Below are 12,420 nucleotides of genomic sequence, written 5' to 3' on the forward strand. Positions count from 1 at the left end.
GTTAATGTTTTTATACTCTGCAATTCAGTTCTTGTTTCACTTTTTAATTGTATTTTGGACACAGAAGAATGTTGAATGTGATTTCTTCTCCCTGTGGAAGATAAAAAAAATGGGTTGATTTCTTTGAGGTTTAGCTTTATGGGAAGTGCAATGAAGTGGCATTGGGAGGGCTGCACTTTTCCTGTCCTGGTCTATGGAGCAGAACTTTGATTGTCTTCAGCACTTTGCCTAATACCTGGGATCAACAAAGCAAATGATGAGGCAACATTCCTCAGAAGGACTTTTGTTACTGGAAGAATCCCAGTCACACTCAGAATAGCAAACTGTGATTTTTTTAAAGCAAGGGACATTGCAAGACTGTGGTGTTCTGTGGAGCAAGAGAGGGTTTGTAAAACAAAGAGACCCTTTTAATCTTCAAATCGCAATCTTTAAAATGTTATTGTGTTGGCTGAACATTGTGTGTAAAGTGACTATTTCAAGGCCTGACACTTCAGAGCACGTGGATCCTGGAAGAGCTGGCCTGCAATCTAGGGCTGCCAAGGTTTGGCCTTGAAGGAAAGCCCAATGTCGTACTGACGTGCAGTCCTGCGCATTTAATAACTGTGTAGCCAGGAGACATTTGCCAGACATGGTTTATCTAGTAATTGCAATGCTGTAGCAGCCAAAGCTACGACTGCTGTCTGCCAGCCCTTACCCTGCTCTGCAGATATTAAAATGTCAGAGAAGTATTTCAGCTCCTGATGAAGAGACAAAATACTGTTTAGTGGCTAGAATTCTGGTTCTAGGCTGAGCTAGATGAGGACCCAGCCGGGTAGACTGGATTGTTAGAGACCTGGAAATAGTGCTGCAATTGCAGTAGGTTCAGTATGGCTCTGGGCTAGTCAGGATCAGGACTCCTTCCATAAGATGGGTGCACAAGCATTGAGATTGAGCCACACAAGAGGTGCTTTGAGCATCTCGGAGAGGGATTCTCTGAGCCCCAGCAAAAGGAGGCAAGTACAAAAGGCTTTTGGGCAGTGCTGGACACTGGTGGCATACGGTACCTGGTATTCCTGTGTCACAGCTTCCATCAGCATTAGCCAGCATAGTGGCAGGTATCCAACAGCATCTGGAAGGCTAGAAGTTGCCCAGCACGATTCTTTGGTCTCCGTAGGCCATGGCAACTGAATGTGATAAGACAAAATCCCTTACAGATCTGACCTATAAACACCTTTTATTGGTCCTACTCTTTACTCTGCCTTTGCTTGCTACTTTGTTTACTCCATCTAACCTACCCTTCAGGGTGTTATGAGGATAAAATGGAAGGTAGATGCGGCAGTATGCCTTGGACAAGGTCCTGACAGAAATGTAATTAAGGTTTAAGGCTATCTGTTGCTAGAGATTTTTAACACTTCTTTTTTGAACCACTGAAAAGATCAACAGCCATGTGTGTTTGCCTGGCCAAGATCATGACTTGCAGCAAGAGGCACATGTCTTTTTAGGAGAAGAGATCTGGATTGAAATATAACTCTTCCTCCCTTTCATTATCCTTCCTGTGATAGAAACCTCATTCATTGTGCTGATGTTCAACCATGCACCTTAGTAAACTCTTACACAGTTTTAAAAAGGTGACAACAGTCCCTTGCCTTGGCAGGATGAGGCCTTTAATTCTTCATTAAAACAAAGGAGATCATCAAAGGATCCAAGCTTGTTTGTCTTACAGCAGGAGCAATGCTATTAGGCTCACTATAGACATTCAAAGCCTATTGTATTAGGTTATTAAAAGCTTGCTTCCTCCCTTCACCATCACTCTGCCCCCTGCCAAAAGAATGGTGTTGACCTTACCATGGTTCCATAATTCCGGCTTAAAATTGTAGCAGCTTATAAAAATAGCTTCTACCTAGAGTGTGAGAGCTATTGGATGGAATATTAAGCTAGGATTTATTTGTGTGAGTTTTCAAAATCTCTGATAAAAAATAATTGCTACTTAGATCCACTACTGTAGGATGAATTGCAAACCTATGATTCTCCAGATGTTGGAATACAACTCCTGCCATCCCTGACCATTTACCATATCCCACTAATTATCTCCAGTTCACTGAGTTTTTCATTATGGCCAATGTATGTATGTATGTATGTATGTATGTATGTATGTATGTATGTATGTATGTATGTATGTATGTATGTATGTATGTATGTATGTATGTATGTATGTATGTATGTATGTATGTATGTATGTATGTATGTATGTATGTATGTATGTATGTATGTATGATAAATAAGATGCAATTCTCATTTATGGCAGTCCTCCTGGAGTTTTCTAGGCAAAAAATGCTTTGAAATATTTTACCAGTCCCTTCTCCCAGTAGCACTCTGGGACTGTGTAGTTTGTTCAAGCAGGCATAGATAGCAAGGCACAGAGCCACATGAGCCACAAACACACTGGGTGATCTATTCTGGTCCCTCTCTCAAAAGGCACAGTTCAGTTTCAAACTACTGGCTTCTGGTGTCACAACCGCATGCTACCACCCACTTAGCTATATCAGCTCACAATATATGCATTTTTCCTGTTAATACTGAGCTCTTGAGCTATTATTTATTTATTTCTTAGTTGTTTGTTTGTTAAAAATATTTTTTACCCTGGCTTTCTCCTTGAAGGTGCCAAATGTGTCAGCTTTTTCAACTGGCTATCATGATTTTTCATTGTTGTTATTTAGTCATTAAGTCATGTCAAACTCTTCATGACCCCATGGACCAAAGTACACCAGGTCCTCCTGTCTTCCACTGCCTCCCGGAGTTTGGTCAAATTCATGTCGGTAGCTTTGGTGACATTGTCCAACCATCTCGTCCTCTGTCGTCCGCTTCTCCTCTTGCCTTCACACTTTCCCAACATCAGGGTCTTTTCCAGGGAGTCTTTTCTTCTCATGAGATGGCAAAAGTATTGGAGCTTCAGCTTCAGGAACTGTCTCTCCAGTGAGCACTCAGGGTTGATTTCCTTCAGAATTGATAGGTTTGTTCTCCTTGCAGTCCAGGGGACGCTCAAGAGTCTCCTCCAGCACCACAATTCAAAAGCATCAATTCTTCGGCGGTCTGCTTTCTTTATGGTCCAGCTCTCACTTCCATACATCGCTCCTGGAAAAACCATAGCTTTGACTATGTGGACCTTTGTCGGCAAGGTGATGTCCCTGCTTTTAAGATGCTGTCTAGGTTTGTCATTGCTTTCCTGCCAAGAAGCAGGCGTCTTTTAATTTCGTGGCTGCTGTTACCATCTGCAGTGATCATGGAGCGCAAGAAAGTAAAATCTGTCACTGTCTCCATATCTTCCTCTTCTGTTTGCCAGGAGTTGACGGGACCAGTAGCCATGATCTTAGTTTTTTTATGTTGAGCTTCAGACCATTTTTTGCACTCTCCTATTTCACCCTCATTAAGAGATTCTTTAATTCCTCCTCACTTTCTGCCATTAGAGTAGTATCATCTGCGTATCTGGGGTTGTTGATACTTCTTCCAGCAATCTTAATTCCATTTTGGGATTCTTTGAGTCCAGCCTTTCGCATGATATATTCAGCATATAAATTAAATAAGAAGGGAGACCATATATAGCCCTGTCATAGTCCTTTCCTAATTTTGATCCAATCCGTTGTTCCATATCTAGTTCTAACTATTGCTTCCTGTCCCTTGTATAGATTTCTCAGGAGATAGATAAGGTGGTCGGACACTCCCATTTCTTTAAGAACTTGCCATAGTTTGTTGTGATCCATACAGTCAAAGGCTTTTGCATATTCAATGAAACAGAAGTAGATGTTTTTCTGGAACTCTCTGGCTTTCTCCATAACCCAGTGCATGTTAGCAATTTGGTCTCTAGTTCCTCTGCTCCTTCGAAATCCAGCTTGTACTTCTGGGAGTTCTCGGTCCACATACTGCTGAAGCCTAGCTTGTAGGATTTTGAGCGGGGCATCCTTTGGCATTGCCCTTCTTTAGGATTGGGATGTAGAATGATCATTTTCAATCCTCTGGCCACTGTTGAGTTTTCCCAATTTGCTGGCGTATTGAGTGTAGCACCTTAACAACATCATCTTTTAAGATTTTAAATAGTTCCACTGGAATGCCATCACCTCCACTGGCCTTGTTGTTAGCCAGGCTTTCTAAGGCCCACTTGACTTCACTCTCCAGGATGTTTGGCTCAAGGTCAGCAACCACATTATCTGGGTAGTCTGGGACATCCAGATCTTTCTGGTATAATTCCTCTGTGTATTCTTGCCACCTCTTCTTGATGTCTTCTGCTTCTGTTAGGTCCCTACCATTTTTGTCCTTTATCATGTTCATCTTTGCACAAAATGTTCCTTTAATATTTCCAGGTTTCTTGAACAGATTTCTGGTTTTTCCCTTTTGTATTATTTTCCTCTATTTCTTTGCACTGTTCATTTAAGAAGGCCCTCTTGTCCCTCCTTGCTTTTCATACTCACAGTCTGTTTCTATGCTGTCCCCAGATCGCTTGCAATAAATGGATAACACAATTATGTAGGATGGCTCAGAAACAGAGTATTACCTTAGAAGATAGGTCTGTGTAATAACTCTTTCTCTCTTTTACTCTGAAATTGGGATGGATGGAAGTCAGGGCAGACAGGTCGCAGAAGCCTCTGTGCTGCAAGGTCAGAAGACCAGCAGTCGTAAGATTGAATCCATGCGACGGAATGAGCTCCTGTGCTCAGCTCCTGCCAACCTAGAAGTTCAAAAGCATGTAAATTTGTTGTTGTTCTTTAGTCATTAAGTCGTGTCCGACTCTTCGTGTGACATGTAAATGCGAGTAGATAAATAGGTGCCACATGGTGGGAAGGTAACGGTGTTCCGTGTCTAGTTGCGCTGGCCACGTGACCATGGAAACTGTCTACGGACAAATGCTGGCTCTACAGCTTGGAGATGGGGATGAGCACCGCCCCCTAGAGTCGAACACGACTGGACAAAAATTGTCAAGGGGAACCTTTACCTTTACCTTACATAATTCTGGGCTTTGGATTCGTAAAACCAAGCAGTAAACAAGTTCAAATGCCAAGCAGCCAGGACTGAGCTTACTCTCCAACTTTTATATATAATGAATGGGATGCTCTGAATCCAAACCAATGGGCCACTCTTATTTTCCAATATTTTGCTTGTAGATTAATCAAATGAGTTTTGATTCAGATGAAGTTCTGACTCATTGTTTGTATGTTTCTAGAACTGGCAACAAAGGAGGGAAAGGAATAATGCTAGATTCTGTTGCATCTCTAGAGAGGGCTGTAATTAACTGATTTTAAAGGAATTTGGCCTGAACATTGAGTTGACATCCAATAGTTTTGGCCATGATAACCCACTATTTGGTGAAGTAGAAAGCTATGACTCCTCTGAAGACCGGCTGGAGTCTCTTAATGAGCATTATGGTTTGCATTCTGGCTAAGATCTTGAACACACTTATTTACAGGACAATCCCATTGATTCCATGGGATTTGAAAGCTGTGATGCTTAGCAAGTAAATATCCTTAGGAAAAGTATTGATGAACACATATCATTCAATACAGTTTAGTGGACATTCATATGCAGAAATGTGCAGAGTTGTGAACACCTTTTTGATGGGGACAGTTGTGTTTTGCACATTTAAAGGTTTTTTGTTTTTGTTTGTTTGTTTGAAAGGTAGTGTCCCGTACTTCCTGAAGGTCAAGCTGAATGGCTCAAGTCTTTGGCATTGGTTTTCTGCTTAGGTAAGTAGCTCCAAAGCTCTTAACTCACACTCTCCTTTGTGCACCAACAGAATATAGATGTACTCTATCAGCAACAAACAAGACACATCTACCCAGTTTATGTTTTAAAAATGAAGCTGCCATGGTACTTGTTGGGAACTCAGTAAATTAAGCACTGAGTGATTAAGCATCTTATTTGTGGGTTTGTTTGGGCTTTTTTGCTTCATGGGTAAAGCTAGGTCATGTAGCCTTTTGGTTAATCCTTTTCTCCAGGTGAGCCATATTTAGTTGTCTATAGGTCTGTCAGGTGAAACTCCTAGAATGGAAAATTTCTACAGTTGAAATTCAAAACATCTGAATGGTACATTCCTTAATAACTTTTATTTCTTAATTCTTCTTCACTTCTGCCATTTTTTTTAACCTTTCATGTTATCTGCCTCTAATCATTCTGTTCCCATATCTTCTGTGTCTGCTTTTGCATTTGTTCTTCAGTTGTATCTCACCTCTACCACACGTTGCCCAAATGCTTTCAGAGTGGATACTATCACTGTAATAGGCCTTGCACACCTAGTTCTAATTTGGTAAAATGAACACCTAGTTCTAATTTTGTCTGTTTCTAAGAAACTGGCTGAACAAAAAGCCTTTGTATGCTAGAAAGTGCTTTTTAATATTACTGTTGTAAGTGTTTTGAGTGTTGTTCTTATGGACAAATTTGGTTTTATATCATCTGGGGATGAGTAAATTAAGCACTGAGTGGTTAAACATCATATTATTGGTGGTGTTTGGGCTCTTTCACTTCATGGACAAAGCTCCAAGTGTTAATATGTCACATTTCCATTGGAAGAGACAATTTGGCCAGCATTCTTTACAAAATAAAAGAAAGCCGTAACTGACCATTCACATTTCAGACCAAATGCAACCAAATGCATCTGCATATATGCGACCCAATGTTTATATATTTGTATGAATGCAAACACTAATGCGTGCACACAATCTCCTTGGGATTGGTGTGCATTGGAATGGAAAGTGAACTTCCTGAACTCCTCATTCTCAGCAAAGAAATTCCATTACATTCCCCATCTCTACCTCAAAGGAAGACACAGAACCATTTTTTTCTACACTAGGCCCTTGTAGTTTGCACAAAATGCCGGTCATATCCTTTCACTTTTAGAAGTAAATGCATGTGTGTTCATTCACTCACAGAGAGAGCAAAAGAGAGAGCACATGTGCAGAAGGACCAAATGACTGTCAAGAAATACACAAACAATCTGTCTAGTTCTTCAAATTGTTAAATAAAAGTGTAATAATAATAACTTTGGGCAATGTATGCAGTTTGCACAAATGTGTGAACTGCACATTTTTCTTTCTATTTTTTGCCAGCAAGGAGAAGAATCTTGCAAGTTCTTCTCCTTATACAGGAGGGTGACAAAATCAAAAATTTAGAACACTAATATACATGCAAAATCACCCAATGTACTGTATAGTATAATGTCATAGTTAAAAAGCATTTGCCGCCTAGAGTAGACCTTTGGTCTAGATGGGCGGGGTATAAATCTAAGTAAGTAAGTAAGTAAGTAAGTAAGTAAGTAAGTAAGTAAGTAAGTAAGTAAGTAAGTAAGTAAGTAAGTAAGTAAGTAAGTAAGTAAGTAGGTGGGTGGGTGGGTGGGTGGGTGGGTGGATGGATGGATGGATGGATGGATAGATAGATAGATAGATAGATAGATAGATAGATAGATAGATAGATAGATAGATAGATAGATAGATAGATAGATAGATAGATAGATAGATAGATAGATAGATAGATAGATAGATAGATAGATAGATAGATAGATTTGACCATTGTTTTGGACTTACCTCTATTCTGATTTTGCTGTCTCATTGCAGGATGATCTGGAAACTTGCTTTATCCTTGTTTCTCATGTCCACTCTGATTCAACTATCAGAAAGCAGGAAAAACCGTCCCGCAGGAGCCATTCCTTCCCCTTACAAAGACAGCAGAAGCAACAATTCTGAGAGGCGGCAGCATCTGAACAAAGAGGTGCTCGCTTCCAGCCAGGAAGCCCTGGTAGTCACAGAGAGGAAGTACCTGAAGAGTGACTGGTGCAAAACACAACCCTTGCGACAGACTGTCAGCGAGGAGGGCTGCATCAGCCGTACCATCATCAACCGCTTCTGCTATGGCCAGTGCAACTCCTTTTATATCCCACGCCACGTGAAGAAGGAAGAGGAATCCTTCCAGTCCTGTGCCTTCTGCAAGCCACAGAAGGTCACCTCCTTCACCGTGGAGCTAGAATGCCCTGAACTGGACCCACCGTTCCGACTTAAGAAAATCCAGAAAGTCAAGCAATGCCGCTGCATGTCTGTGAACCTGAGCAGTACAGGCAAACAGCAGAAGTGAGAGCTGATGACCGACCCCACTAGCACCATTGCGGCATGTCTCCTTTTTCATAGACAGATGGACTGATTGGTTTCTTGATTGTGTTTATAATTTGTGGTTGAGTCATTTCTGGAGCAGCTCTGTGCATGCCATTTGCCTACTGGATATAAAGGCTGGCTTGGGCTGGTCACAGGGTTAGTCCCTATGCCCAAAGCAGTTGTTTGGCCATTTGGTCTGTGTCACTTAAGGGCAAAGCCAGGCTCAAGCATCAGAAAGAATCATTTAGGTTTCCAACAGATTGAGTCTCACAACCAGCACTTCCACTATGTGGGAAACCTTGTGGCTTTCACTCTATCCTTGCATCTGGATGGCCCCGTGAAAGCGTCATCATTTCTTTCTTGTCTGTTTTGGAACATTTCACTTCATTTTTTGACAACCTAATGCCATGTTCCATAAACTGTAATGCTGACATGGATACAATTAGGTTCAGTCATGGACAGCCATGGTCTCTCTCGCTCTCTCTGTCTGGCCTGACTGATAAAGACAGTTCAAGTGGCACCTGGGCCTTATCTTCCATGGAGATAACCTGCAGCTTTCCAGTTATGAGATTGAGAATGGCTTTTTACAAATTTTCAGCTAGATTGCCTCAAGCACACATTTCTACTTCAATGTATCACTTGTAATGCAGCTACAGCAAAGTTTTTTTAAAACTTAATATAGACACAAGCACGTATATTTTGTGAGATGTCTAAGTATTTGAAGGGCTAAGAAAAAGCATCTTAAACTATTGGACTAGTTTCTTCCTTAAAAATGGCAAGAATTTTGTTAGTATTAGTTTTCAAGATAATTTTTTTTACAGTAAATTAAGCCTTCCTTCCATCAAGTCACTCTTGTGCATTAATTTTAACCTTATGTCCAGGCAACACAATTGTTGAAGAAAACACTGTGTTTAACTTATTAAAACACAGTAGCAAAAAGCAACAAAATACTGTAATTGAGCTGAAAACACAAACTATTTAAACCAGTCTCTGTTTCCTTTGTGCAAAGTAATATCTATGTAGGGAAAAATGTAATGTGTGAAGTGACTTTGTCATTCTGACTCATACCATGTTGCATGTTGGATTTCAGCATATTCTGTAAGTAGTCATTTGAATGCCTCTGAAATTAGTTTGGTAACACTGACAATGGCCTGCTACATGTCTTGGACCTTAGCATTTGCAGTGGCTGTAGGTGAAAGAATCTATTATGATTATTTTGAGAAATCTTTTATTACCAATGTCCTTTTGACATGACCACCAAAAGAGTTAAATAAATTGTTTTCTTCGAGCTGTAGATTTGGTGCCAACTCAAGGGTTCAGTGGCACAGTTCTCTATTATGTGAGACTGGCAGTTTTAAGAGGCTTTGGGGGACTGATCTCTGCTAGCGCTCACCAATCGGTTTATGGGGATTGGCACAGGGAGGAGGCATTGGGCAGGTATGTTAGCTCTCTGTTTTTCCCCCTTGGTGTATTACACAATGGCTGTACTGCACTCAGGAAAGTATGATAGGGAACACTGAGACTTGTTTAAGATGCTACCATTTCCATACCTTAACACTACTTACTCAATTTTTTATCCTATTTGGACCAGATGAAAGGAAGAGAAGAGATGACTGTTTTGTCATGGCACAGGGTTATGCCCCAGAAGAATTTTTTTAAGAGAACCTTACAACAGGTTCATACAGTCAGAATGTAAACAAAAGTTTGTTCAGCAATTAAGTGAACAGTAATGTATGATTCTGGGCAGGGGAAATCCTATTATCAATAGGGTTCCTTTACCAATGTGTGATAAACCAATTATATTTGCTGCAGTAGGGGAGTGTCTCCTTAAGTTTGTTTTTGTTTATAACGAAGAGGCGAGTTGACCTTGTAATGGTTCATACTATTTAATTTTTGTTTTATAAATAAAAACAAAATGGAAGAAATGTTATAACTATAATGTAATTATTTTATAGGTGTATCATTGTTAAATTATAGAACAAATAAAGATACTCTAGGAATATATGAAATGTATGTATCCTTGCTTCATTGATTTCTGTTATAGCTTATGCAGCAGTTTAGCTGAGTTTGCTTCATTCAATCAGTTTCAAGGTTAAGAATCCTGCCAGTGGGGGTGAGATTGCATGCAGCAATAATCTTCTGGTGGGCTTTCCATTGTGCGACTGTGGATTCTGTGCAATGATTGTGAAATTGCTTGTGCAATTACTGTTGCATGTATTTTAGATTCTGTCTTAAATATTTTTAAATAAAATAGAACCAAAGGGACAATCCATTCAACTTACTTTAATTAAAATTCACTTAGGCAGTTTCAGAAACATAGAATGTGTATGTGCAATATATGCCTACTAGTAGCTTCCATTATAACCTCCTAGACAACATCTTAAAAAGCAGAGACATCACCTTGTCGACAAAGGTCTGCATAGTCAAAGCTATGGTTTTTCCAGTAGCGATGTATGGAAGTGAGAGCCGGACCATAAAGAAGGCTGACCGCCAAAGAATTAATGCTTTTAAGCTGTGGTGCTGGAGGAGACTCTTGAGAGTCTCCTGGACTGCAAAGAGAACAAACCTATCCATTTTGAAAGAAATCAACCCTGAGTGCTCACTGGAAGGACGGATCCTGAAGCTGAGGCTCCAATACTTTGGCCATCTCATGAGAAGAGAAGACTCCCTGGAAAAGCCCGTGATGTTGGGAAAATGTGAAGGCAAGAGGAGAAGGGGACGACAGAGGACAAGATGGCTGTACAGTGTCATTGAAGCTACCAACATGAATTTGACCCAACTCCGGGAGGCAGTGGAAGACAGGAGGGCCTGGCTTGCTCTGGTCCATGGGGTCACAAAGAGTCGGACAGGACTTAATGACAAAACAAAAACAAGCTTCCATTATAACAAACATTTTATATGTCTTTCCAGATGTTGTTTAATTCCCATGCCTATCAGCTACAGGATGCATATCAAATATTTGGAGATGACAGGAAATCCATCCCAGCAACATTTTATGGAAGCATGAAATTAGAAGGGGCCTATAAGACCATCAGGTCCAACCCCCTGCTCAATGCAGGAATACAAATCAAAGATATCTGCCGGGTTGCCTAAATTTATCTTGAATGCCTCCAATGTTGGAGCACTCACCAGCTCTTGAGGTAATTGGTTTCATTGCCATACTGATCTAACAGTTAGGACGTTTTTCCTGATATTCAACTAAAATCTGGCTTCCTGTAACTTGAGCACATTGTTGCGTGTCCTGCACTCTGGGCTGATCAAGAACAGGTCCTGCCCCTCCTCTGTATGACAGCCTTTAAAGTATTTGAAAATGCTATCATATATCCCCTCAGTCTTCTTTTCTCAAGGTTATACATGCCCACTTCTTTCAGTCTTTCCTTATCAGGCTTGATTTCCAGCCCCCTAATCATCCTTGTTGCCCTCCTCTGAACCTCTTCCAATTTGTCAGCACTGTTCTTGAAGTGTGGTATCTAGAAATGGCCGCAGTACTCTAGATGAGGTCTAACCAGTGCTGAATAGAGGGGAACTGGTACCTTGCAGGATTTGGAGCCTATACTTTTGTTAATACAGCCTAAAATACCATTTTCCTTTTTTGTCGTAATCATCATCTTAGAACATCACTGGCTTCTCCTGCCACTACTGCCATCACGCACAAGGAAGACTTCATTGGTTTCACTGGCCAGGGTACTGTTAATGTAGCCTAAAATAGCATTTGCCTTTTTGTAGCCACATCACACTGTTAGTTCATATTCAGCTTGTGATCTATAAAAATTCCAAGAACCTTCTCACTGATAGTATTGCTGAGTCAGGTATTCCCCATCTTGTAACTGTGTGTTTGGTTCTTTTTTGTAGGTGTATCATTTCTCCCTGTTGAATTTCATTTTGTTGTTTCCAGCCCAGTGCTCAAGTCTATCTAGATCATTTTGAATTTTATTTCTGTATTCCAGGGTATTAGGTATTTCACCCAATTTTGTGTCATCTGCAAATTTGACAAGCACTCCCTGCACCCCCAATCCAGGTCATTACAAAAAATGTTGAAGAGCACTGGGTCCAGGACTGAGCCCTATGGTACCCCACTTGTTACCTCCTCCCAATTTGAGAAAGAGCCATTAATCATTGTCCTCTGAGTACAATTCTGTAACCAGCAGTGTATCTACCTGACAGTCGTTCTATCCAGCCCACATCTAGCATAGGCATCCTTCAGTCTCGAGAGACTATGGTAACATGCTCTGAATCGAGGAGTGTCCTCTCCAGAGCATGAAGCCCGGGTAAGGTAATATGGAGGATAGGCTGTTACCCAAGCAGCAGATCCCCC

At 40.8% G+C, this 12,420-nt stretch overlaps 1 protein-coding gene across 1 annotated transcript in view; it reads left to right on the plus strand.

Annotated features, from left to right (window-relative positions):
• GREM2 (gremlin 2, DAN family BMP antagonist) overlaps window positions 1-10,373 on the plus strand; it is a 44,662-nt gene extending 34,289 nt beyond the window's left edge. Inside the window, exons 2-3 of the mRNA XM_020787337.3 lie at window positions 5,644-5,711; window positions 7,575-10,373. Of these exons, the coding sequence (XP_020642996.1) occupies window positions 5,677-5,711; window positions 7,575-8,088 (549 nt within the window). The 5' untranslated portion in view covers window positions 5,644-5,676 and the 3' untranslated portion in view covers window positions 8,089-10,373. The remainder of the gene's footprint in view (window positions 1-5,643; window positions 5,712-7,574) is intronic.
• Window positions 10,374-12,420: the final 2,047 nt, after the last annotated feature.

Source organism: Pogona vitticeps, chromosome 1 (assembly GCF_051106095.1).
Source record: "Pogona vitticeps strain Pit_001003342236 chromosome 1, PviZW2.1, whole genome shotgun sequence".
Lineage (NCBI taxonomy): Eukaryota > Metazoa > Chordata > Lepidosauria > Squamata > Agamidae > Pogona > Pogona vitticeps.